The sequence below is a fragment of the Schistocerca cancellata genome, chromosome 8 (assembly GCF_023864275.1).
Source record: "Schistocerca cancellata isolate TAMUIC-IGC-003103 chromosome 8, iqSchCanc2.1, whole genome shotgun sequence".
NCBI classification, from domain to species: Eukaryota; Metazoa; Arthropoda; class Insecta; order Orthoptera; family Acrididae; genus Schistocerca; species Schistocerca cancellata.
Window position 1 is genome coordinate 62456523 of NC_064633.1, and position 25534 is coordinate 62482056.

General features: G+C 43.7%; 1 protein-coding gene across 1 annotated transcript; it reads left to right on the forward strand.

Annotated features, from left to right (window-relative positions):
* The first annotated feature begins 245 nt into the window (after nt 1-245).
* Nucleotides 246-11662, forward strand: LOC126095343 (uncharacterized). Its single transcript, XM_049910148.1, has 2 exons — nt 246-489; nt 11553-11662. Exons 1-2 carry the CDS (start codon nt 261-263, stop codon nt 11660-11662), a joined length of 339 nt encoding a protein of 112 aa, XP_049766105.1. The 5' UTR covers nt 246-260.
* The last annotated feature ends 13872 nt before the right edge of the window (nt 11663-25534 follow it).

Here is a 25534-nt window from a genome sequence, read left to right on the forward strand (position 1 = left end):
CCACATAATCTCCTTGTAAAGACGACGACCGTGACATCTAGCTGATTTCTATTGTCTAGCGCACAACTAACCTGTAGTTACGAGTTCCACTCAGCAGTTTTCTGTAAAATTTTTCGGGTTGAGGACATCGCAGAACGGCTATGGGTCGCGTGTAATCTCCAGACGCCCTTCACCGTTTCCAGCGATTAACGAGCTAATAAAAGGAGCCCAGAGTGCACACCGGAGCCACACCTCGGCAGGCACTCGCAACAGCTGCAGCCATGAAGCACGCCGCCGCCGCACTGGTCGCCGGGACGTTCCTGCTGGGCTACTGTGCAGCGCCCGGCGGCGCGCAGCAGCCAGCGGCCGCCGGCTTCTTGAACGCCATCTGCCCCGGCTGCGTGGACGCCGTCGAGGGGGCGGCGAGCGCGGGCGCGGAGTCCGCCTACGACGCCTGGAACGCCGCTTTCGGCAGCGAGTCCCCCATATACTGGTGGGCTGAGCACGTGGGTAAGCGGCGCTGCGGCCTTCTCGCCCCTCATCTGTTCCGTTCCCGCATATAGCAGCTCGTCCTGAAGGTCTACTGCAACTCTAATGCTATCTGAGGCAGGGCGTCTCGGTGAACAGCAGAAGCCCTGCCTTCAAAAAGAGCAGTCTCTGTTGTATTGCTAGAGAAGGCCGAAATGCACGCGTTAAACTCAAGCAGGCGGGCGTGAGGTCTGAAACAGGATACGTAATGAATGCTATAAAGAAAAGTACGTAGCTTCTGGAATACTTAACTTTAATCCACATTTGTAGAACCTTGCTCTTGATGATATAGAACTATTATAGCAACTGAATACGGCGCCTTGCTAGGTCGTAGCCATTGTAGCTCAAGGCTATGCTAACTATCGTCTCGGCAAATGAGAGCGTAATTCTCAGTGAACCATGGCTAGCAACGTCGGCTGTACAACTGGGGCGAGTGCTAGTACGTGTCTCTAGACCTGCCGTGTGGTGGCGCTTGGTCTGCAATTACTGACAGTGGCGACACGCGGGTCCTTCGTATACTAGCGGACCGCGGCTGATTTAAAAGCTACCACCTAGCAAGTGTGGTGTCTGGCGGTGACACCACAGTCTCGATTTTTCATTTACGCAGTATCAGTCTTCCTATAAAATTGAAGCATCTAAATGAAGTGATAGTCATCTCGAGGTTGAAGCTCTTTTTTTGTTGCTTCGTATATACAGGGAGTCACAGAAGGCACGGTCAACATTTGGGAATATGGCAGGTGTTGTGTTGGCAGAAGAGCCAACACCGTGTTATTAATGGAGACCGAAATGCATGCGTTTTAGCTTACGCAGGATGGCGTGAGGAGGGAAGGACTATACTGACGTGAGGTCTGGAACATGACAAGGAATTCAGAAAGCGGATGTAATTAGTGGGATACTTTACTCCATTAATGATGAACGTCGCTCTTGACGGTATATGATTCACAATGTAACTGAAAACGGCGCCTTGCTAGGTCGTACCAAATGACGTAGCTGAAGTCTGTCGTCTCGGTAAATGAGAGCTTATGTAGTCAGTGAACCATCACTAGCAAAGTCGGCTGTACAACTGGGGCGAGTGCTAGGGAGTCTCTCTAGACTAGACCTGCCGTGTGGCGGCGCTCGGTCTGCAGTCACAGATAGTGGCGACACGCGGGTCCGACGTATACTAACGGACCGCGGCCGATTTAAAGGCTACCACCTAGCAAGTGTGGTGTCTGGCGGTGACACCACAGCAGGAATGATCATTCTAAGCAAAAACCTTTCGTAAACATGGGCTCTAAAACACTTACACACTGAGGTGACAGAAGTCATGGGATAGTGAGATGCACTCATCTAGATGGCGGTAGTATCGCGTGCGCTAGGTACAAAAGGGCAGTGCATTGGCAGAACGTACTTAGGTGACTCTTGTCAAAAGGCTTCCGACGTGATTGTGGCCGCACGGTAGGAATTAACAGACTATGAACGCGGAATTGTTGTTGGAGATAGACATACGGGACATTCCATTTCGGAAATATTTTCAATATTCCGAGATGCACAGTGCTAAGAGTCTGGCAAGAATACCAAATTTCAGGCATTACAACTCACTACCGACAACGCAGTGGCTGACGGGTATCACTTCCAGTTGTCAGTGCTAACAGACCAGCAACACTGCCTGAAATAACCGCAGAAATCAGCGTGAGCCGTGCGACGAACGTATTCGTTAGGACAGTGTGGCCAAATTTTGGCGTTAGATTCCGGTAGGTAAGAGCTAGTAGTAGGGTTCGAATGTAGCGCAGGCCCCACGAAGCCATGGACTCAAGATTGTCAACAAGGCACTGTGCAAACTTGTGGTGGCACCATAACTGTGTGGACTGTGTTTACACGGGGTGCACTGGTTCCTCTGGTCCAGCTGCTACTTGGACACCTTTTGCAGCCATACATGGACTTCGTGTTCCCAAAGAACGATGGAATTTTTTTTATGACAATCTGCCATATCACTGGGCCATATCTGTTTGCAGTTGGTTTTAGGAACATTCTGGACAATTCTAGCGGATGATTTGGCCTGCCAGATCGCACGACACGAGTTCCATCGAACAGTTATGGGACATAATGGAGAGGTCAGTTCGTGCACCTTTTCCTGCATCGGTAATGTTTCCGCAGCTATGGTCGGCTATAGAGGCAGCACGGCAGAACAGTTCTGCAGGGGGCTTCCAACGACCTGTTGAGTCCGTCCTGCACTACGTTCGGAGATAGGACGACCGATACGGTATCAGAAGCTATTCCATGACTTTTGTCTAAGAGCTATAAGCAGTCTTCGATACGGGAAACAAATCTGTTCTACTGCAAGCTCTTCGTTTTCCATATTTTCAGAGGAGCTGCTACGCACCAGAACAAGAAAAATTACTTAGTGAAACGACTCTAAAGTGCACAGCTTAAGAACTATGAACATTAGTTCAGTATAAGAGGTGGTTTCGCAGTAGCAAAGATGAACAAGTGGTCATACCCCTTAAGATATGCATTGTTTACCACACAAACTTTTTTTTATTTTTTATTTTTTATTTTTTTATTTTATTTTATTTATTTATTTATTTATTTATTTTTTTTTTTTGTAGTAGAACACATCTGATGCACAATACCAAGATGAAGAACTGCTCATACACTTAAGAGTCAAAGAGACTAGTACACCTCCCTAATACCGTGTAGGGCCCCCAAGAGCACGCAGAACTGACGCAACACTCGTGAACTCGACTAACGTCTGAAGTAGTGCTGGAGGTAATTGACAGTAATTGACAACATGAATCCTGCAGGGCTGTCCGTAAATCCGTAAGAGTACGAGGATGTGGAGATCTCTTCTGAACAGTAGGTTTAATAGGCATCCCAGATATGCTAAATAATGTTCATGTCTGGGGAGTTTGGTGACCAGCGGAAGTATTTAAACTCAGAAGAGTGTTTCTGGAGCCACTCTGTAGTAATTCCGGACGTCTGGGGTGAATGCATGCAGGTGATTAGACAGGATGCTTCCGTACTTGTCACCTGTCAGGTTCGTATGTAGACGTATGAGGGGTGCCATATCGCTCTAACTGCACACTCCACACAACATTACACAGCCTCCACCAGCTTGAACAGTTCCCTTCTGACATGCAGGGTCCCTGGATTCATGAGATTGTCTCCACACCCGCACACGTCCAAGCGCACGATACAATTTGATACGAGACTCGTCCGACCAGCCGACATGTTTCCAGTCATCAACAATTTAATGTCGGTGTTGACGAGCTCAGGCGGAACGTAAAGCTTTGTATTGTGGGTACATTAGTGGGCCTTCGGCTCCGAAAGCCCATACTGATGATGTTCCGTTGTACGGTTCGCACGCAGACACTTGTTACTGACCCAGGACTGATATCTGCAGTATTCTGCGGAAGGACTGCGCTTCTGTCACGTTGAACGATTCTCTTCAGTTGTCGTCGGTCCCGTCCTCGCAGCATCTTTTTCAGGCCGCAGCGATGTCGGAGATGTGATGTTGTGCTGGATTCGTGATATTCACGGTATACTCGTGAAATGGTCGCACGGGAAAATCCCTACTTCATCGCTACCTCGGAGATGCTGTGTCCCATCGCTCGTGCGCCGACTATAATATCATTTTCAAACTCACATCTTGATAACCTGCCATTGCAGAAGCCGAAACCGATCTAACAATTTCGTTGCCGACCGCTGCGCCGTGTTCTGCCTGTTTATATATCTCTGTATTTGAAAACGCATGCCTGCAGCAGTTTCTTTGGCGCTGCAGTGTATCTCTTAATGTAAGTAGTTTATACCGCATTTTTAATAGACATTTTCGCTTCGAATTATTGTTCCTGTCGTATCCATATACTTTCCGTTCCTCCTGAGACACCCTGTATATCGGAAACGCTATTTTCCCTTGAACAAACACAAATGCCTCTTGTTTAACACCCAAACATATTTCGCTGAAGTTTCACAGTCGTCAGTGGCCTTATTTATTGTCTGCCAAATAGCATATAAAGAAATTTCACGTTAAGACATTTTGAGGTTATGACTTTTACATTTCTAACAATATCGAGGGAAAAAGTTATACCTTAGTGTCACATGATAACTTTTATGTGGCTGTATCACATTCGCATTACAGGTAACACTTTGCTCCAGTTTGTCATGTACAATTAATCAGGTTTTTTCTCTATTATGTTGTCTATATTCATTAAATGTTAGGTCTAAAATGAAATTATTGCTTTAATGCTGGATTACACTACTCTCCTTATATTCTGCTGTCAACAATGATTTGTAATTTTATAGCAATAGTTTCGTTTTAAGCATAGTATTTTGTGACACTGAAAAATCCAGATAAACTCCAGATCACATACCGGAGAAAAATACATAAACATCAGCATCAGATGCTAAGGTATTTACTTTTCTGTTCATAATTTTATAAGTGTAAATACCATAATCACAAAAATTGCTATGTGTTATCGTGTAAAATTTCTTTACACTTTGTATGACAATAAGAAATGAATCTACTGAAGATGGTGAAACTTCATCGACACATTTTGTGCGTTAAACGAGAAGAATTGGTGTTTCCTCAAGGCAGAACCTTGTTTCCGTAACCATATAACTGAAGAGAGTTTGACAAAAATTATTCATTAAGTCATTTTTTCTTTCTTCTTCTGAATATATACCCACCCCAACCTTTAATAAAGAACTGACAACGTTTTCCGTTTTCAGTTACTCCCTACTGCAATTATACGGAGCCCTACGATATTGCACCATTAACTTTAGATTTCGAGCCACGGTTTTTAGTTGTTAACTGTCGTTCCTTGTCACAGTACTGGCATTACCAGCACATAAACGTCCTTCCATCTCTACATTCTAAAACAGAAATAGCTGTACGAATTACTTGGGAGTCTGAAACCGACTTACGTACATAATGTTTTTCTGAATCGTGAATCGAGCTACGGCAGTAGTTGCCTAACATAATGCCCTTCATTACATCCTAGATGTTTGATGTTTTGGGGATGCATTTCGTACTTAGGGCCCCTCATTCAGGCTAGCATTAACGTGAACCAAGATGTTTATTTCAACATTCTCGGTGACAAAACATATTCAGGTTTTCTACATCTTTATGATGATTTTCCTCTGGACGCCCCCATTTTCCAGGATAATGTCAGTCGTATTTTTCACGAGGCCGCACGAATACACTCTTGGTTTGTGGAACACTCAGGCATTCTTTCGCACCTCAACTGACCCTCTAAATCACCTAACTCCCTTAAAGAATTGTCTGCGATTATCGAGTGAATCGTAGCTATCAACACCGCCCCCCCCCCCCCAAGATATGGTAGTATGACTTGATCCAGTCATCAGTGAGTGGTTTCAACAGTATATGGAGCATCGGAAGAAACTTGCGTAACGCAGTAATAGGTTCGTGTCTGCTGAAGGTGCTTAACCTTCTCTTCGGTGTGTTTACATTAAGCTGTATATTTCTTTCCCACTGCTGACGGAAAGAATATTATGAGGCTAATTTACCTTAAAACTGTTGGTCGAAGTAATGCGGAAGCGGAATACCTGCGAGAAAGGGTCGATGGTTGTCGTGGTAGGGATCTCCACCACTCGCGACCGTCCCTGCGGCACACTGCGACACCGCTGTCGGTTGGCGACATTCGCATCACCTGCTGCCCTAAGCCACCCACGCGAGTATAATGGGCAGCGCGCACGATGAGTTCCGTTCGTCGCTTTGATAACGCCCCCTGAGTCCTCACTTGTCAGCTTGCGGGAGAAGGAATCACAGCTGCCATTCACAGCGAAGCGGGGCAGCCAGTTGTCGCATACGACAGTCGTGCTAAACAATTCTCACACTCGTACACATACCGATCAAAATTATCCAGATGCGTATTTATGGACATTAGTGTGGGATGTGTCCACCCTTCCTCTTCGAGGTTCATTCACTTCCTGTAGGCTGAGTTCCATAATGACTTCTTCTAGTTGTCTTCCACCGTCTTCAGTCAGGCGGCTATGAGAGAATACTAACCTCACATTTGCATCCATGGAGTACAGAAGAGGCTTAGTTCGTCCTAGGTGACTGATGTCCTTTAGTCTTAGCAGATAGTCACGTTGGACTCTGAGATCTAGAGGAAAGTCGATGCTTCGAGTCATCCCCGAGGTGTACAGTTGGGTTCAAGTCGGGATTCTGGGCAGACCAGTCCATTTCAGGAGCGTTACTGGCCACAAATCAATGCCTTACGATAGCTACTTTATTGGAGGGTGTACTGTCATGCTGATCCAGGCAGTCGTCGCGTCCACACTGTTCCTCAATGGTATCAAACGTGTTTATGTCCTTTTCCAAGTAGCATTTTCATAAAAGCAAAATGATTACTGCACCCAAACCAAAAAGCAAAACAACCCTACTGTAACACGCCCTACTCTGTTCTCACCTGTTAGCACTACACGTGATGACAGGTAACGTTCCACACACATCCGCCAGACAGAAACCATTCCATCCAAATTGCAGAGAGTATAGCGTGATCTGCCATACAGAAACTATTCCATTCAAATCCCAGAGAGTGTAGCATGATCCCCCAGACAGAAACCTTTCCATCCAACTCCCAGAGAGTGTAGTGTCATCTGCCAGACAGAAACCATTCCATCAAAATCCCAGAGAGTATAACGTGATCCTCCAAAAAGAACATACCATCCAAATCCCAGAGAGTATAGCATTATCCGCCAGACAGAAACCTTTCCATCAAAATACCAGAGATTGTAGTTTGATCGCCATAAAGAAACCATTCCATCCAAATCCCAGAGAGTATAGCGTGATCTGCCAGACAGAAACCTTCCCATCAAAATTCCAGAGACTATAGCATGATCCAACATAGAGAAACCTTTCTATCCAAATCTCAGAGAGTATAGCGGAATCCGCCAAAAAGAAAAATCGATAAAAATCCCAAAGAGTGTAGTATGATCCTCCAGACAGAAACCTTCCCACCCAAATCCCAAAGAGTACAATGTGATCTGCCAGACAGAAACCATTCCATCCAAATTGCAGACAGTATAGCGTGATCTTCCAGACAAAAATCTTTCCATCCAAATCCCAGAGAGTGTAGCATGATCCGCCAGACAAAATGTCATCAACCTAAATCCCAGAGAGAATAATGTGATCTGCCAGACAGAAACCATTCCACCCAAAACCCAGAGAGTATAGAGTGATCCGCCAGACAAAAACCTATCCATCCAAATCCCAGAGAGTATAGCGTGATCTGCTAGACAGAAACAATTCCATCCAAATTCCAAAGAGTATAGTGTGATCCGCCAGACAGAAACCATTCCATCCAAATCCCAGAGAGTATAGAGTAATTCATCATTCCAAATCACTGTCCAGTGGCGTTGCCCTTTATACCACGTAAAGAGTCGCTTGGCGGTGACCACGATAATGTTATGTATACATGGCATTGCTCAGCCTTTGCACATTATTAACTTCCTATGCGCAGCAGACACTGCGCTAGCTGCGTTACTGGTAGGCATCTGGCGCTCACGAGGGTCTCCTTCCGCAGATTTCATACGTGTTTTCGACTGCCCTCCAGAATGCTCGGCGTTGCCCGTCCATTGGCACATGAGAGCCACCTGGTCTACGTCTGGCTCTGATTATTCGTTCGCATTTCCACATCACAGTCACATCACATGTTGTATCATCCAAATATTGCAGTACCGCACCAAATTCGGCAGTGTACATCTGTACCACATGTTGTTGTTGTGGTCTTCAGCCCTGAGACGGGTATGATGCAGCTCTGCATGCTACTCTATCCTGTACAAGTTTCTTCATCTCCCAGTACCTACTGCAACCTACATCCTTCTGAATCTGCTTAGTGCATTCATCTCTTGGTCTCGCTCTACGATTTTTACCCTCCACGCTGCCCTTCATTGCTAAACTTGTGATCCATTGGTGCCTCAGACCATGTCTTACCAACCGGTCCCTTCTTCTTGTCAAGTTGTGCCACAAACTCCTCTTCTCTCCAATTCTATTCAATACCTCCTCATTAGTTATGTGATCTACCCGTCTAATTTTGAGCGCTCTTCTGTAGCACCACATTTCGAAAGCTTCTATTCTCTTCTTGTCCAAACTATTTATCGTCCACGTTTCACTTCCATACATGGCTACACTCCATACAAATACTTTCAGAAACGACTTCCTGACATTTAAATCTATACTCGATGTTAACAAATTTCTTCAGAAACGCTTTCCTTGCCATTACCATTCTACATTTTATATCCTCTCTACTTCGACCATCATTAGTTATTTTGCTTCCCAAATAACAAAACTCTTTTACTACTTTAAGTGCCTCATTTCCTAATCTAATTCCCTCAGCATCACCCGACTTAATTCGACTACATTCCATTATCCTCGTTTTGGCTTTGTTGATGTTCATCTTATATCCTCCTTTCAAGGCACTGTCCATTCCGTTCAGCTGCTCTTCCAAGTCCTTTGCTATCTCTGACAGAATTACAATGTCATCGGCGAACCTCAAAGTTTCTATTTCTACGTTAGCGGTATCTCGCTGCGATCCACAACGTCGACAGGGAGACGTTGAAGACCTGCCTTGTCTCTCCGCACATCACCGCCCTCGTACGGTGGCCAATTTACAGTCGACCACGGAAGAGTTCTGCCCAGTGCATGTGACCTCAGCTGACGCAGTCAACATCATCGAGAAGATCTAAAGAATTGTGCAAGTCTCAGATGGAAAAGTACTTATGTAAATGAGGAACATTTTTCTTCAAGAGATGAGTTTGTTAATTGGTGCTTCGAGCACACCTGTGGGAAAGGATTGTATCAAATCTTTTTATCATTCATGTAATAAAGTGAACTAATATTTCATATGTCATAGGTCCAAGGTTCTCTGAGAGCAGTCAAAGAACCCGCATTTATGGCTGGTCAATTGTAGTTTCGTGAAGTTATAACATTACCAATCATCAATTTGGGCACCTTTAGAAGGGTCCAAATGCCCCTGACGGGTTGCTGAGTTAGCTGACATCGAATGATTAGTCTACGTTCGTAGTTCGTACTTACTGAGCCCTCTGCGGCTGCTGACTCTGTAATGAAGACACAGCACTCCCCGCCTCCTTTTATATTGGCGGGTCCGCCTCGGGCATGGATGTGTGTTAGTTAGGTTTAAGTATTTCTAAGTCCAGGGGACTGATGACATCAGATGTTAAGTCCCATAGTGCTCAGTGTCATTTGAAACATTTTTTTTTATAAGCTAAAAAAATCAAAGTGACTTAACAAAGTGTGGTCTGGAAGCAAGCGGGTCAACAGTTACAAAGAGAGAAGAGTTTTGAGATAAATTTTCAGTGGAATATTGTTGTTGCTTGTAAGATGTAATGATTCTATTTGTTAGATGCATTCGGACAACGTCCAAGTGAACATCATAGGAACACGGTGAATGAAACGTTAGTTCCTCGTTTTAATGCGACTTTCGGAATGATTTTTATCAGATAACGTACGGATCACAACAGGGGAGAAAGTAACCAGCTATTTGCTGTGCTAGAAGTGTTGTGACCACGTTGTATTGCGACCGCGCGCTAGGTGTACGCTTAGCACATTTCTTCACTACTGGCCATTAAAATTGCTACACCACGAAGATGACGTGCTACAGACGCTAAATTTAACCGACGGGAAGAAGATGCTGTCATATGCAAATGATTAGCTTTTCAGAGCATTCACACAAGGTTGGCGCTGGTGGCGACACCTACAACGTGCTGACATGAGGAAAGTTTCCAACCGATTTCTCATATACAAACAGCAGTTGACCGGCGTTGCCTGGTGAAACGTTGTTGTGATGCCTCGTGTTAGGAGGAGAAATGCGTACCATCAAGTTTACGACTTTGATAAAGGTCGGATTGTAGCCTATCACGATTGCGGTTTATCGTATCGCGACGTTGCAGCTCGTGTTGGTCGAGATCCAATGACTGTTAGCAGACTATGGAATCGATGGGTTCAGGAGGGTAATACGGAACGCCGTGCTGGATCCCAACGGCCTCGTATCACTAGCAATCAAGATGAAAGTCATCTTATCCGCTTGGCTGTAACGGATCGAGCATCCACGTCTTGATCCCTGAGTCAACAGATGGGGACGTTTGCAAGACAACAAGCATCTGCACGAACAGTTCGACGACGTTTGCAGCAGCGGGGACTACCAGGCTGCGGTTACCCTTGACGCTGCATCACAGACAGGAGCGCCAGCGATGGTGTGCTCGACGACGAACCCGGGGGAACGAATGACAAAACGTAATTTTCTCAGATGAATCCAGGTTCTGTTTACAGCATCATGATGGTCGCATCCGTGTTTGGCAACATCGCGGTGAACGCACATTTGTCATCGCCATACGTATCACCCGGCATGATGGTGTCGGGTGCCATTGGTTTCACGTCTCGGTCTCCTCTTGTTCGCATTGACGGCACGTTGAAAAGTGGAAGTTACATTTGAGACGTTTTAGGACCCGTGTCTCTACCCTTCATTCGATCCTTGCGAAACCCTCCATTTCAGCAGGATAATGCACGAACGCCTGTTGCAGGTCCCGTATGGGCCTTTCTGTATACAGAAAATGTTCGACTGCTGCCCTGGCCAGATCTCTCACCAATTGAAAACGTCTGGTCAATGGTGGCCGAGCAACTGGCTCGTCACAGTACGCCAGTCACTACTCTTGATGAACTGTGGTATCTTGTTGAAGCTAGATGGGCAGCTGTACCTGTACACGCCATCCAAGCTCTGACTCAATGCCAAGGCGTATCAAGGCCGTTATTACGGCCAGAGGTGGTTGTTCTGGGTACTGATTTCTCAAGATCTATGCACCCAAATTGCGTGAAAATGTAATCACATGTCAGTTCTTGTATAATATATTTGTCCAATGAATACCCTTTTATCATCTGCATTTCTTGTTGGTGCAGCAGTTTTAATGGCGAGTAGTGCAGCTATGATCGCAAAGTGATTGGATGCAGGCGCTATCAGCAGCAAGTGGTGAGCTGGGCCTGCGGCGACGCTGGGCAGACACTGTACCGCCTCTCCTTGTGTTTGCAGGCTCGAAAGCAGGCGGCGGCAGCGGGGGCGCGGGGGTCCGCCGCAAGGGCGCAGTCGGCGCCGCGCACGCCAGGAGGGGCGGCGCCGCCCACGCCGCCCACGCCGCCTAAACGGTCACCCGACCACGAGCCGTCCGACGCTGCCGAGCGGAAACTCCGGCGTCGAACTGCTCATTAAAAGACTACGAAAACAAGTGTCTTTGTTCACTCATCTGTATATTTATAAAACTCATTGTACTTATTTATGTAAGTCTATTTTTTCCACTTTTCCTCCCCTTGGTCGATTTCACCCAAAGTAGGTTCACATGTCACTTATTATCTGGAGAGAAGTACTGCGTGGGTAGTAACCATTTACCTCCCGTAAGAGTGGGTAGTGGGGCAGACATAGAAATGTAATTCAACAACGTCTGGAGCAAATTGGACCAAATTTTGTATATAATGAATGATTATTTGTTTTTCTGGCATAAAATTACAGTGGGAGTAATATACAGATAGCACTCCTACGCCTTGGGACGGGGAAGAGACGTCGTGACTAGTAAAATTATTGTATACTGACTGATGTCAGTATAAAATCCATAGCTCTTTTGGCCTCTGGACTTGTTGGTGACAATCACGATGACGTGACAGCGTAGGAGCTGGAAGGAGGCTGGAGTTGGCGGGATGGAATGGGAACAAAGACAGGTGACGTATCAACAGTACTGTCACGCTTGAAACAATTTCTACCAAACTTGGCACACGCCATTGTCACAGTCACAAGTGGTCGCACTCATATCTGAGTGTCGCGATCTCGTGCACCAAGTGTCTCCATCCCGGACGGTTATCGGCTTCTCTCAGAGCCTGCTGAAGGTGTGCACTGGAGTTGTTCATTTGATCCATCCACCTGCTCTTTGCTCTTCCCCTCGGTCTCGTTTCTTCGATTTTGTCTTCCACGACTATTTTTTCTAGATTTTCTCCATCTCTTCTCACAATATGGCCAACGAAAAGGATACTTATTTACGTGACGCTAAAAGAAAGGCGCCTGGAGATACTGAGTTGCTTAGCAACGAACACATTTGTTCTTCTTTCGGTCTAATTTACGCCCAGCATCCTGCACCAGAACCAATGCTTAAATGCAGCAATACGCTACCTGTCCTTGGTCTTAAGATTTCGTGTCACGCATCTGTAAAAGAACGCGACTGTTCCAACAGGCCGGCCTTCCTGCGCGAAACGTTACCGCTCTGTTCTGCCACATATCTTGGCGATCTTCTTCATACCACACTCCCTAGAGTGCTCTGTCCTCTCATCTTCACAGCTTCTCCTGTCTCAGATGGTGCAAGATAGATGACAGAATTCACTTCCAGTTCCTTTAATCAACCTATGAGTTGGACCTGCGCTCCCTGATCCGTTATCGTGGATCTGAACTTTAGGAGATTGATGTCTAATCCACATGATAGACTAACGTCCTTTACATTTGTTAGTTGTTCAGCAAGTTCATCTTTTCTGCTGGTTGAAAGCATGGTGTCATCGGCAAACCGGAGTTAATTAACAGTTCTTTCATATGTCTTTAGACCAACCATCACTTGGTATATGCATGATCCGTTATTGGTATAAAAATACGGTGAGAGTAAGATGCTTCTGCTGCCCATTAAGGACGGGGTAGATATGATAATGGGCAAGTTGTAACAATATTAGAAAACGCCCTGTTGGTATTTCTTCCCGGTATTAAATTGAATTCGTAGCGTGTAAAAGTATAAAGTGCAATCTGTCTCTTGTTTGTGTTGATGAATTTGTCAACCAGGTCGCGAGAATGAGCACTGGAGCAAGCCAACAGTTTTGTCAGCGTATTTGGGGAACAGAGATAGTGCCACACGGCAGAATATTGCGCGTAGATTTAACACCGTCTCTCGAGTCGCATGGTCTAAAGTAGCGGAAAAACAGTTGCCAACGATAGTTATTTTTCCCGAAACAAAGATCAGTTACTGTTGTCACTATGCCTTCACGCAGTAACGAAACGGAAATCTGACAATCAGGTTCAACGAAAAGGAGTGAAAGTGGAACTATTACCGGGAAGTTGTACAGAATATAAACGACACTGTCGACTGTAGGCTATTTGGGGGAGTGTAGCTGCAAAGCAGGGTGCGAATCTGAAGATTAACGTGAACCTGGCTTACGAGGGACGAGGAAACCAGACATCCCGCTACCGGGTGGTGTGTGTCAGCTACAGGGAATTAGGTTGAGGGCCACATATACGACAAAGCTGGCTGTCTTTTCCCTTTGTTAAACAAAATTTCGAAATTTTGACACATATCCTTCATAAGAGATGAAGAGCTGGATATAGATCACAGATGTACCTCTGTAGCAAGATTAAAATGTCGTGTTGTACTGTTTGTAAGTTGAAATAAATGTTTGCTTTCAAAACTCCTCGATTTTTTATTTAAACCCAGAGCGTCTCGATAAAAAATTTATTTATAGAAAGTAGAGATGTCATTGAATGTGAATAAATGAGTTGAAATACTTACTTATTAAAAATTTTAAAAAATTGCTTTTTGTCACCACTAAAAAGCTGTACCATTGTCTGAGATTCTTTGCATATCTATTACTCGGACAGAATTACAACTTTCGTCGGGATTGAAAGGAAATAGTAGAGCGAAATTTATTACAGATACAGATGAAATGCGTGCGAAATATATGCGTAAGCGGGCGAAGTCGCTGGAAAAATCTAGTATCTTACGAAATCCTAACGCAGCAATTCTGTAATTAAGTGTGCTACGTCTCCACTTTTGTATATTTACGCAGTCCAATGCTATATCACTGTTTGTTATATCTGTTCAAGCTCAAATGGCTTAACTTATTCATCTCCAATATATCCATATACAGACTCTTTTTGCAAGCGGTCCTTTCCATCTGCTGAATTGAAATGTAACTGCGAGGCGCTAGTTTGAAGTCCAGCAGTTAAGGTAGGTTGTTTGACACCTACAATAACGTCCACAGGAATGATGAAATATGATTCTGGAAGTTTCAAATACAAAGCTTTGTGTTTCAGTACATAAAGACGAGGTAACTGTGACTGACTCTTTTGCTTATTATTTTGCGAACAAATCCACTTAGGAGAATGTGATTTTATATCGATATCTCCCATATAACATGTTACTTATATTAGGTATGTTTAATAAACTATCTTCACAAGTTCACGTGAACGAAACTTACAAAATTTTTCCGTGATGCTGATAAAGCCTTTCAGGGGTGATGGGTAAGTGAAAAATATCAAAGTGACTTAACAAATTGTGGTCTGTAAGCAAGCGAGTCAACAGTTACAAAGACAGACGAGTTGTGAGACCCAGTGGAATATTGTTGCTGCTTGTAAGATGCGATCATTCTGTTTGTTAGATGCATTCTGACAACACCCAGGTGAACATCATAGGAATACGAGGAATGAAACTCTTTGAATGTGCAGCAAGTAGTATGAAGTGTGCTTTGAAATGGGCGGTCTAGAAGTGAAGACGTATTACGGTGCAGTTCGTGTTCACAAAGTGATGAGCACAGTCTCCGGGTATATGGAAATAGCATTGTAACCGGTTATGAATTAGTGGACATAGTTTGTTATTGAGAGAAGAAAACAGAAATTCTAATGTAGTAGTTTAGCTTGCTAACCACATGGATGGCTACGATGTCGAGTATCGCTTTGTGCATGGAATGGGTAACCCTGCATGCGTGGTGACAGTGAAGGCAGAGAATAGTGTCTGGAGATAAACAGCTTTTATTGGCAGCTCATTCTATACAGCAAAGTCGGCCAGAGAGGCCACTGAGGCAGCGGAATGACACAGCTGCAATGCTGGCGACGGCCGTGTGCACTGCTTTGCTGAGGTACGCGGTGTCAACACTGCCCCACAGCGGGTCAGGAATGAACGCTGTCGGCAGCCAGGAAAGTGTCAAGCCGGGCCCATATCGAACCCAGGACCTCCGAAGACGACGTGGAGTGGTGCTAGGCGCTGGCGTGCCTTAACGGCGCCACTGTGGAGGACCCAGCTGACGCCCGAGAGCAGCGGGGTAACGGGCCTATGACCGCGTCACGTGGCTGGAGTTGACGAGGCGCTGGAACTGGAACGGTGACCTGACACTGGAGGCAGAATCAAGACTGAAGGTGAAGTGGACCACGCCGCGTCAGAAACCCAGCCTGATATCAGGACAGGACTGATCTAACTTCGGGTTGAGGTAGCAGTGTTACACTGCCTGCCACTGGAATTTCATAGCTGGAGGCCCGCTTATCGGACTGTCGTGGCCCGCTCGAGCCAATACCGCAACACTCGCAAAGCTGAGAGGATGTATCTGTCCAGGTGCCCATGTCGGGAATGGAGAATGATCAAGATGGTGCTTGCTTTCGAGGTCGTCAGAGACGGAACACAAAGACAGATGGGGAAAGGATGGTGAAGGTAATCGGCGGTGGTCTTTCAAAAAAACCGTCCTACCCGTCACCTTAGCCACTGAAATCTGTTGGTGGCAGGACGAGGTTTTGAACCAGCGTCCTCCAGAACTCAAGTGCAGTGTCTCGCTATTGCCTCAGCCACCTAGCCCAGAGGTACCCACTTCATTGGAAACATGCGGTACCATAACACAACGACCGAGGAGAACGACCAGCTGTGTAGACTTGTAAGGAGTGATGCGCGTACAGTACAGCTCAGTCTGCACTTCCTGCTCCCTTATTTTTGCCCTGAAAGGAAGGGCAAGTGCAGTTTCGAGGCCACTTCATTCACCTGACCTGACCCAACCAGATTCTTGTGGAGCTGTCTGAATATTCTGAAACTTAGGAGACTTGTAATGCGTCTTTATGTACCTAACCTTCACGATTCTCTCTGAAAAATATCACCAGAAGCTATAAAGATACAGCTGGTTAATTTTCTAACGTAAAATTATCTAGTAGGCAGAAACTGGCAAACTATTTATTGGTAACCGAGCAAAGATCGAATCATGACGTTACTCGACAGCCCCCAAAGATCTCAGTATCGCCGGCCGGAGTGGCCGAGCGGTTAAAGGCGCTACAGTCCGGAACCGCGCTGCTGCTACGGTCGCAGGTTCGAATCCTACCTCGGGCATTGATGTGTGTGATGTCCTTAGGTTAGTTAGGTTTAAGTAGTTCTAAGTTCTAGGGGACTGATGACCACAGCAGTTGAGTCCCATAGTGCTCAGAGCCATTTGAACCATCTCAGTATCACGCCGATCTGGCGCTTCTGCGGCGCGTTCAGAAATAGAGTATGTTGTCGCCTGTCAGATATATCATGCCCCGTGCGTCATTTCAAGCCTGTTGCGCCTGCCCCTACTGTGACATAGCAGCTCGTAATAGTAATTCTGGCCGCGTTGGCCATTTCGTACCATGTAATCTCCTGTATCATATTCCAATTCCTGCAACAACATTTTAAAGACGTCTGCATCATCTTTGCGTCTTCCCACCAAAATAACGTGCCTAAGCTGTACTGGCAACTTCGTGATACAAATCCCAGTTACCGGAGTAGATGGGCAGCAAAGAATTGTTTCTTTTTTACCACCTGTTTGAAAAAAGTTGCTGGACTCGAGTACCCTGACTGCTGACAGTTTTTCATCAGTGCGATATATTATGTGTGACTTTGCGTGGCCTCTGACCGGTATGCTAAAGAAATGGCTGGTAGGACTCACTATGTGTAGTGCACTCCTGTACAATGGATTGCATTCTAAGGGCCGTTTCGCCCTCCACATAACCGCACATGGATTCTATTCGATAATCAGTAGGCCATGTGGCTGTTAATAAATAGCAAAACTGTTACAACCCAATCATGGGTAGATGCCATTGGGCGAGTTAAGGAAGGTCTCGAATTTTTGCACTGGAAAGGATTGATTATGGACGAAACTTTCCATGTCACGTCATGGCGAATGTCCTCGTTCCCCACGCGGTTCCAAAGTCTTTTGGTTCATTTGTAAGTAGGCTGTTTATGTTTTCTTATTGGCAACGTTACGTAGCGCTCTGTATGAAAATCACTGGCTGTGCTGTGTGCAGTCTGTGGCTAGTTTGCATTGTTGTCTGCCATTGTAGTGTTGGGCAGCTGGATGTGAACAGCGCGTAGCGTTGCGCAGTTGGAGGTGAGCCGCCAGCAGTGGTGAATGTGGGGAGAGAGATGGCGGAGTTTTGAAATTTGTAAAACTGGATGTCATGAACTACTATATATATTATGATGTTAAGGTAAATACATTGTTTGTTCTCTATTAACATCTTTCAATTGCTAACTATACCTATCAGTAGTTAGTGCCTTCTGTAGTTTGAATCTTTTATTTAGCTGGCAGTAGTGGCGCTCGCTGTATTGTAGTAGCTTGAGTAACGAAGATTTTTGTGAGGTAAGTGATTTGTGAAAGGTACAGGTTAATGTTAGTCAGGGCCATTCCTTTGTAGGGATATCTGAAAGTCAGATTGCGTTGCGCTAAAAAAATATTGTGTGTCAGTTTAAGCACAGTCATGAATAAATGTTCAAAGGGGACGTTTCACATTGTCCGACTCAGCTTTTTGCCCGGAGTCACACCTATCCCTAATAACATTCATCACTGCTTTAACTACATCCTCAAATAATTCCCTCGTGAATCCTCGATGAAGCCGATTGATGTCATAGTGATCTCCTCTACATTGAAACAGAAACTTGCCTCATCAGAATAAGCCACATTGTTGTTGATGTTGCTGCATCTGGAGGACGCTCAGCAATGCGGTCATCAGCGTCTGTATGCTGCCTATGTGAGGCGAATGGGGCGATAGAACAGAAAATGAGGATAGCCTAAACTACAACATAAGACCACATACGCCCCTCTGTACTTTTTCTGCCATGAACACACACGACTCTTCTGAATGGTACAATGGAGGAAGCGAGTCAAGGCGGACCATTACAAACAATGATATCTGATGTGGACAGCCAGTAAGAGGCAATTCCAGAAAAGAAGATTGGCTGATCACTTTAGTAGTCTTCAACTGGATGTGGCAGCCGTTTTCTAACATACTAAGAGCTTCGACATAAGAGCTTAGGTAGAGAAGTACACAAAACTCGTGTCACAGTCAGCTCATTGTCACCTAAAATTGAGGGCGGGTCTGTCTGTAAACCAGCTTGAACTCTCACCTCATTACACAAAATACAGTCGGTTATAAGCGCGTGACTGCGTGTGAGATCGCTCTCTAAGTTTTCATATATTTTTAAGTTTCAGATACATATTTTAACGGTTTTTGTGATAATATTTACTATATAAGTGACTTATTACTGGTTTCTTCATTCACCTCCGCCTTTCTTGTGCTGTGACCTGATATTTGTGAGTGTTTCGTATCGAGCAACTTAACCTCTTACCTGTGTTTACATTCCGCGCTGACCAGTTGCAGCTGTAGCGGCGCATCGAAAGCTAAGTACTAATTAATTGTTTGTGTCTAGTGGTTTATTTAGGAACTTTAGTAGTCTTCAACCGGTGTTCTTGGTGTTTTCTGGTGAAATAATTTCAGAAGAAATTTTTGGGAACTGTTTTCAGTTTCGTTACTGTGTCATTAGACGTTAGTCTTTCTGTGTTAATCTTTTGTTATATTCTCATTTGGTGTTAATTAATACTGTTAATAATAGCAGTTACTTCCATTGTAGAGTAAGTTTGTGATTACTGTAGTCAGTTTTTAACATCTTTTTATTGTACTAGCGGAACTTAGATAAAGTAGTTTTCTTGTTTCAATAACTGTAAAATTTTGCCATAAGTGAGAAGTGTGGGCTTTGCCGTAGGTTCGTGAGTAGTGGATTGCGGTGTGAGAGTTGTTCGAAGTACTTTCACTGGGGGGAATGAAGTGGGGAAGCCAGTGGGCATTCTGGTGAGATCCTCTCCTGGAATTGCAGGTTATGTAGCAAGAGTAAGTTGATAGAGGATCAGGACCGTAAAATTGCCCTTCAGGTGCAGTTGAAAAACGCACAGGAGGAGCTAGATAGGATGAGGTGGGAGAAGGGGGTTGGGGAATGGGAGCTGGCTATTGGCAAGAGATCTGCTAGGAGAAGGAGATTTTCAGATAGTTTTACTACTGGTGTTTGCAATAGATATGACCAACTGTCAGAGTCTAGTGGAGAGGAATCTCTAGTAGCTGTAGATGTAGGAAGTATGCAGCAGACCTCAGCAGTTACAGTGGCTAGGACAGTTGCAATGTCTAAGAGAAAGAAGAAGGTTCTGCTGTTAGGTAATTCTCATGGTAGAGGTGTAGGACAGCAGTTGCAGGAAGTGTTGGGGAGTGAGTACCAGGTCAGCAGCATTGTGAAGCCTAATGCAGGATTGGCTCAGGTGACTGTTAACATAGGGGGGGTTGTGTAGGGATTTTACTAAAGAGGATCAGGTAGTGATTGTGGGTGGGGCTGGTAATAGTATTGATAGGGATGGGGAGTATGACATAAATGGTGACCTGGAAAAGATAGCCACTCAGACTGGCAACACGAATCTGCATTTCGTGGAACTGTTTCAGCGTCACGATCGGCCTCATCTTAATACAGCCGTCAGGCGTAATAACATGAGACTTGGGGGTGCGCTGATGACAGAAGGCATGACTCACGTTTCAGTGGTGTCGGGGACGTCTATCAGCAGAACGGGTTTCACTAGACATGGCCTGCACTTCAACAGGTATGGAAAGGGGAGGTTGGCAAAGCTTATAGGTGACAGCATAGGTGAGGGTGGTGGGATCACTCGTGGGAAAATTCCTGTGCTAGTGGGTGTTAGAGATGCACCTTTTTTAGATTGAAGTCAGCTGATAGGTATTCCTGCTTAAGGGAAGTCTCTCTAACAAAGAAACCACTTTCAACAAAGCTTAGGTATCCGAGTAATGAGGGAATTAGTATATTTCACCAAAATATACAAAGTATTAGAGATAAAGTTAGTGAACTGCTTATAGATGTTGACTCTGAAATTATTGGTATATCTGAACACTTCTTAAATAAGGAGATAATTCAAAGGCTTCCTTTACCAGGATACAGCTTGGCTGGCAGCTTTTCGAGGAGCTCTTTGCGGTGTGGGGGAGTAGCCATGTATGTGAAAAACGGTATCCCATTTGAGTCAATTGATGTTTCAAAGTACTGCACTGAAAAGGTGTTTGAATGTTGTGCAGATGTGGTTAAATTTAGTGGAGTTAAACTTGTAACTGTTGTTATTTATAGATCCCCAGACTCCGATTTTACAACATTTTTGCTAAAGCTAGAGGAGGTTCTTGGTTCACTTTATAGGAAATACAAAAAGTTAGTTGTATGTGGTGACTTCAATATTAATTGTATAAGTGATTGTGCAAGGAAAAGGATGCTGGTAGACCTCCTTAATTCATATAATCTTCTGCAAACCGTATTCTTTCCAACGAGAGTGCAAAGGAACTGTAGAACAACCATAGACAACATTTTTGTTCATTCCTCATTACTAGAAGGGCATTCTGTTAGCAAAAAAGTGAATGGCCTTTCAGATCATAATGCACAAGTTTTAGCTCTAAAAGATTTTTATGCTGCAACACATGTTAAATATAGTTATCAAATTTTTAGGAAAGCTGATTCAGTTGCTGTAGAGACCTTTGTAAACCTTATCAAGGAACAAGAGTGGCAAGATGTTTATAGTGCTGATACAGTAGACGATAAATATAATGCTTTCCTCAAGACTTTTCTCGTGATCTTTGAAAGTTGCTTTCCGTTAGAACGTTCAAAACAGAGTACTAGCACAAACAGGCGGCCTGGGTGGCTGACTAGAAGAATAAGAATATCCTGTAGAACAAAGTGGCAATTATATCAAAACGTTAGAAACAGTCAAAATCTAAATGCAGCAGCCCATTACAAACAGTATTGTAAGGTACTTAAAAAGTTATTAGGAAGGCAAAAAGTATGTGGTATGCAGATAGAATAGCTAAGTCTCAGTATAAAATTCAAACCATATGGTCAGTCGTAAAGGAAGTGGCTGGTCTCCAGAGACAGGTCGAGGATATAGAATCAGTGCGTAGTGGGAATGTCCGTGTTACTGATAAGTCGCATATGTGTACAGTATTTAATAATCACTTTCTGAATATAGCAGGTGAACTAAATAGAAACCTAGTCCCAACAGGGAATCATATAGCGCTCGTAGAAAAAAGTGTTCCGAGACTGTTGCCTGAAATGCTCCTCCATGATACTGACAAGAGGGAGATTGAGTTAATAATTAAATCACTAAAGACCAAGAACTCTCACGGATATGACGGGCTATCTAGCAGAATGCTGAAGTATTGTTCTATGTATGTTAGCCCAGTACTTAGCCATATCTGTAACTTTTCCTTTAGGAGTGGTCGGTTTCCTGACCAATTAAAGTACTCGGTAGTGAAGCCACTTTATAAAAAGTGAAACAGGGATAATGTTGACATTCATAGACCTATTTCTATGCCATCGGGGTTTGCTAGTTATCGAGAAGGTTGTATATACAAGGTTACTGGAGCATTTAAATTGACATAATTTGCTGTCAAATGTACAGTTTGGTTTTAGAAATGGTTTAACAACTGAAAATGCTATATTCTCTTTTCTCTGTGAGGTTTTGGACGGATGAAATAAAATGTTGCGAACGCTAGATGTTTTCTTTTATTTAACGAAGGCTTTTGACTGTGTTGACCACAAAATATTACTGCAGAAGTTGGACCATTATGGAGAAAGGGAGTAGCTTACAATTGGTTCGCCTCTTATTTTAAGAACAGAAAGAAGAAGGTAATTCTCCGCAATATTGAGAGTGATAGTGATATTCAGTCCCAATGGGGCACTGTTAAGTGGGGCGTTCCCCAAGGGTTGGTGCTGGGGCCGCTGCTGTTTCTTATTTATATAAATGATATGCCTTCTAGTATTACAGGTGATTCAAAAATATTTCTGTTTGCTGATGACACCAGCTTGGTAGTGAAGGATATTGTGTGTAATATTGAAACATTATCAAATAATGTAACTCATGAAATAAGTTTGTGGCTTGTGGAAAATAATTTGATGCTAAATCACAGTAAGACTCAGTTTTTACAGTTTCTAACTCACAATTTAGTATTGGAGGGCAGCGTGGAGGGTAAAAATCGTAGGGGGAGACCAAGAGAAGAATACACTAAGCAGATTCAGAAAGATGTTGGTTGCAGTAGGTACTGGGAGATGAATAAGCTTGCACAGGATAGAGTAGCATGGAGAGCTGCATCAAACCAGTCTCAGGACTGAAGACCACAACAACAACAAACTCACAATTCAACAAGAACTGATATTTTGATCAGATAGAACGGGCATATTATAAGCGAGACGGAACAGTTCAAGTTCCTAGGCGTTCAGATAGATAGTAGGCTGTTGTGGAATGCCCATGTTCAGGATCTTGTTCAGAAACTAAATGCTGCTTTATTTACCATTAGAACAGTATCTGAAATAAGTGACAGTTCAACACGAAAAGTAGTCTACTTCGCATATTTTCATGCAGTTATGTCATATGGTATTATTTTTTGGGGTAATTCTTCTGATTCAAAAAGTGTATTTTTGGCCCAAAAACGGGCTGTTCGAGCTATATGTGGTGTAAGTTCGAGAACCACTTGTCGACCCCCATTCAATAGTCTGTGAATTCTGCCCTCACAGTATATATTTTCTTTAATGTCGTTTGTTGTTAGCAATATTAGCTTATTCCCAAGAGTTAGCAGCTTTCACTCAGTTAATACTAGGCAGAAATCATATCTGCATGTGGAATGCACTTCCTTCACTCTTGTGCAGAAAGGAGTGCACTATTCTGCTGCATCCATTTTCAATAAGCTACCACAAGAACTCAAAAATCTTAGCTGTAGCCCAAACGCTTTTAAGTCTAAACTGAAGAGTTTCCTCATGGCTCACTCCTTCTATTCTGTCGAGGAGCTCCTCGAATAGCTGAATAATTAAGCAAATTCCAGTGTTACATTGTTGATTTTCTTTATTTAAACTTACGAACTGTCGCCTGAATACGTTTGTTGTATTTCATTTTATCTGTTTCTACTATCGTGTTATAATTTTATGTATAGACTCGTTCCATGACCATGGAGACTTCTCCTTAATTTGGTCCCACGGAACAATAAATAAATAAATAAAAATAAATAAAATAAATTAAAATGCCACGAACCGTAATCAGCACACCACATGCATCACAAACAGGCTGTTCTTCACGTCTGAGAAGGAAGCCATGGGTCAGGGGGCTGTGTCCTATTCGAAGTCGCGTTGAACAGACTGAATCAATAATAACTAATAAGCCACAGCCAAAGAGACAGTATGATCACTACTTCAATCCATGCTTGTGAGTTCCTTCACACTTTCAGCTAGCTGATGCACCTTGCCTTTCAAATTTTATTTTTCCGCATTTAACCTTAGTGACTCTAATCTATCTTCCAATTCCTGTATTGCCGGACTGTGGGCTATAATCTGCTCCCTACCTTTCGTCTGTGTGACCCTACTGCCTCGAGATCCTACTGCAATGCTCCCTTGTGCTTATCGACCTTTTCACGCACTTGATTTGTTCTGCTTCCACGTTCTCAATTTTGTTTTCTACCTCTAAAACCTTTGATTCTTGTTCTGTCCAAGATCTTTCCCGTAACAGAATACTTAGGGACTGGATCCTCCTATGTAGATTATTACGTATTTCTTCAATTTTATGGAGAAGTTACTCATTTACTTTGCCCATTTTTCTAAAAGTAGACAAAAAAAACGCTCCATCCTCGACTCTTGACTCAGGGAACCATCAATTTATTGTTCATCTTTGCATAACAATTGCGCGTGATCAGAGTCGTAATGTGGGGAAACAGCAGTACCATTTGAATCGGCACTACAGCCACGTGATTTATCTCATAGACTACTGGCATCAACCGTAAACCCTTTCTGGGGCCATCTCTTTCTCTATTAGCGTTCGCAGTGCCTCGCTCACAATGCTATGGAGGTGCCTCCTGCTCTGTGTTCCCATTCTCAAACCCGATATCAGTATTTGCTGGTGATTTTAAATCATAATTACTCTCACTTTGCACTCTTAATCGCGTCTAATTCACCCCATAACACACTTTCTTACCAGTTTCATGACGCCATTTCCGTAAAATATTGTATGTACAGACAAAAATCTAAAATTGCCACTCACAAACACAAAATTAGTCAGACACACCCATCAATCTCCCAACTACTGGCCCCAGAAAGTCACACAATGCACAAAAGAAATAATAAAACCGCCAAAATCACACTTTATAAAAAAATAAAAGAAGAAAAAGAACCCTTCAAATCGTAAATTCAAAACACAAAAAGACGCCATTCTATATAGTGTCAAAAAGCAATGAGAACTGTGAGACCTCAGTTTCTACTGGCTCATGCATTATTCAAATAACTTACAGGAATGCAGCCGGATGACATCGTCGACAACTTTCCGCAGTTTTGCTCTGAAAATGGCAGCGTGTGTGTGCCACTGTCGAAACATTGATGGTTGTTGACGACGTCACCCTGCTGCATTCCCGTTAGTTATTTGAACAATGAGAACTGCTCGAAACCTGAAAGAAATTTATTTGTTAAGTATACTATTTATACTTCCCTAATTTCCCTTTATCTAACTGATTCCCAAACGATTCTAGCCTCTGCCTGAAAAATGATGAGGTACAGAATGCCAAATGAAAGATTATACACTATCAGAAAGTCACGTAAGCAGGGAGAAGAGTTATATAAAACGTTGTTACACTCTGTGCTTTTCGGTTCGATTGCGAGGCTGAAGATTACCACTATAAAATAAAATATATCAAATAATTAATTTACTCACTACATTTTCTTTAACAATTCATCAGCTGGTTTCTATGTTACTTGCATCTGGCAGTTAGTGTGCTTTAAAAAACTGCCACATACAGTTTCTTTTTAACGTAATATATTTAGCAAAAAGACGGAATTTCACATCTAATTTCGCTAACAAGGATTTTATTTTATTGTTCTAAAACTGCGTCATAGACGGGTGATTGGGTTGCAATGCATAAGTTGTGAAACACTTTTGAACGTATGG

What these genes read in the sequence shown, in the direction of transcription:
- LOC126095343 (XM_049910148.1), top strand. Translation starts at nt 261, where the DNA reads ATGAAGCACGCCGCCGCCGCACTGGTCGCCGGGACGTTCCTGCTGGGC. An exon ending in CTGGTGGGCTGAGCACGTGG is followed by an intron (nt 490 to 11,552) that starts GTAAGCGGCGCT and finishes TTGTGTTTGCAG; the next exon opens with GCTCGAAAGCAGGCGGCGGC.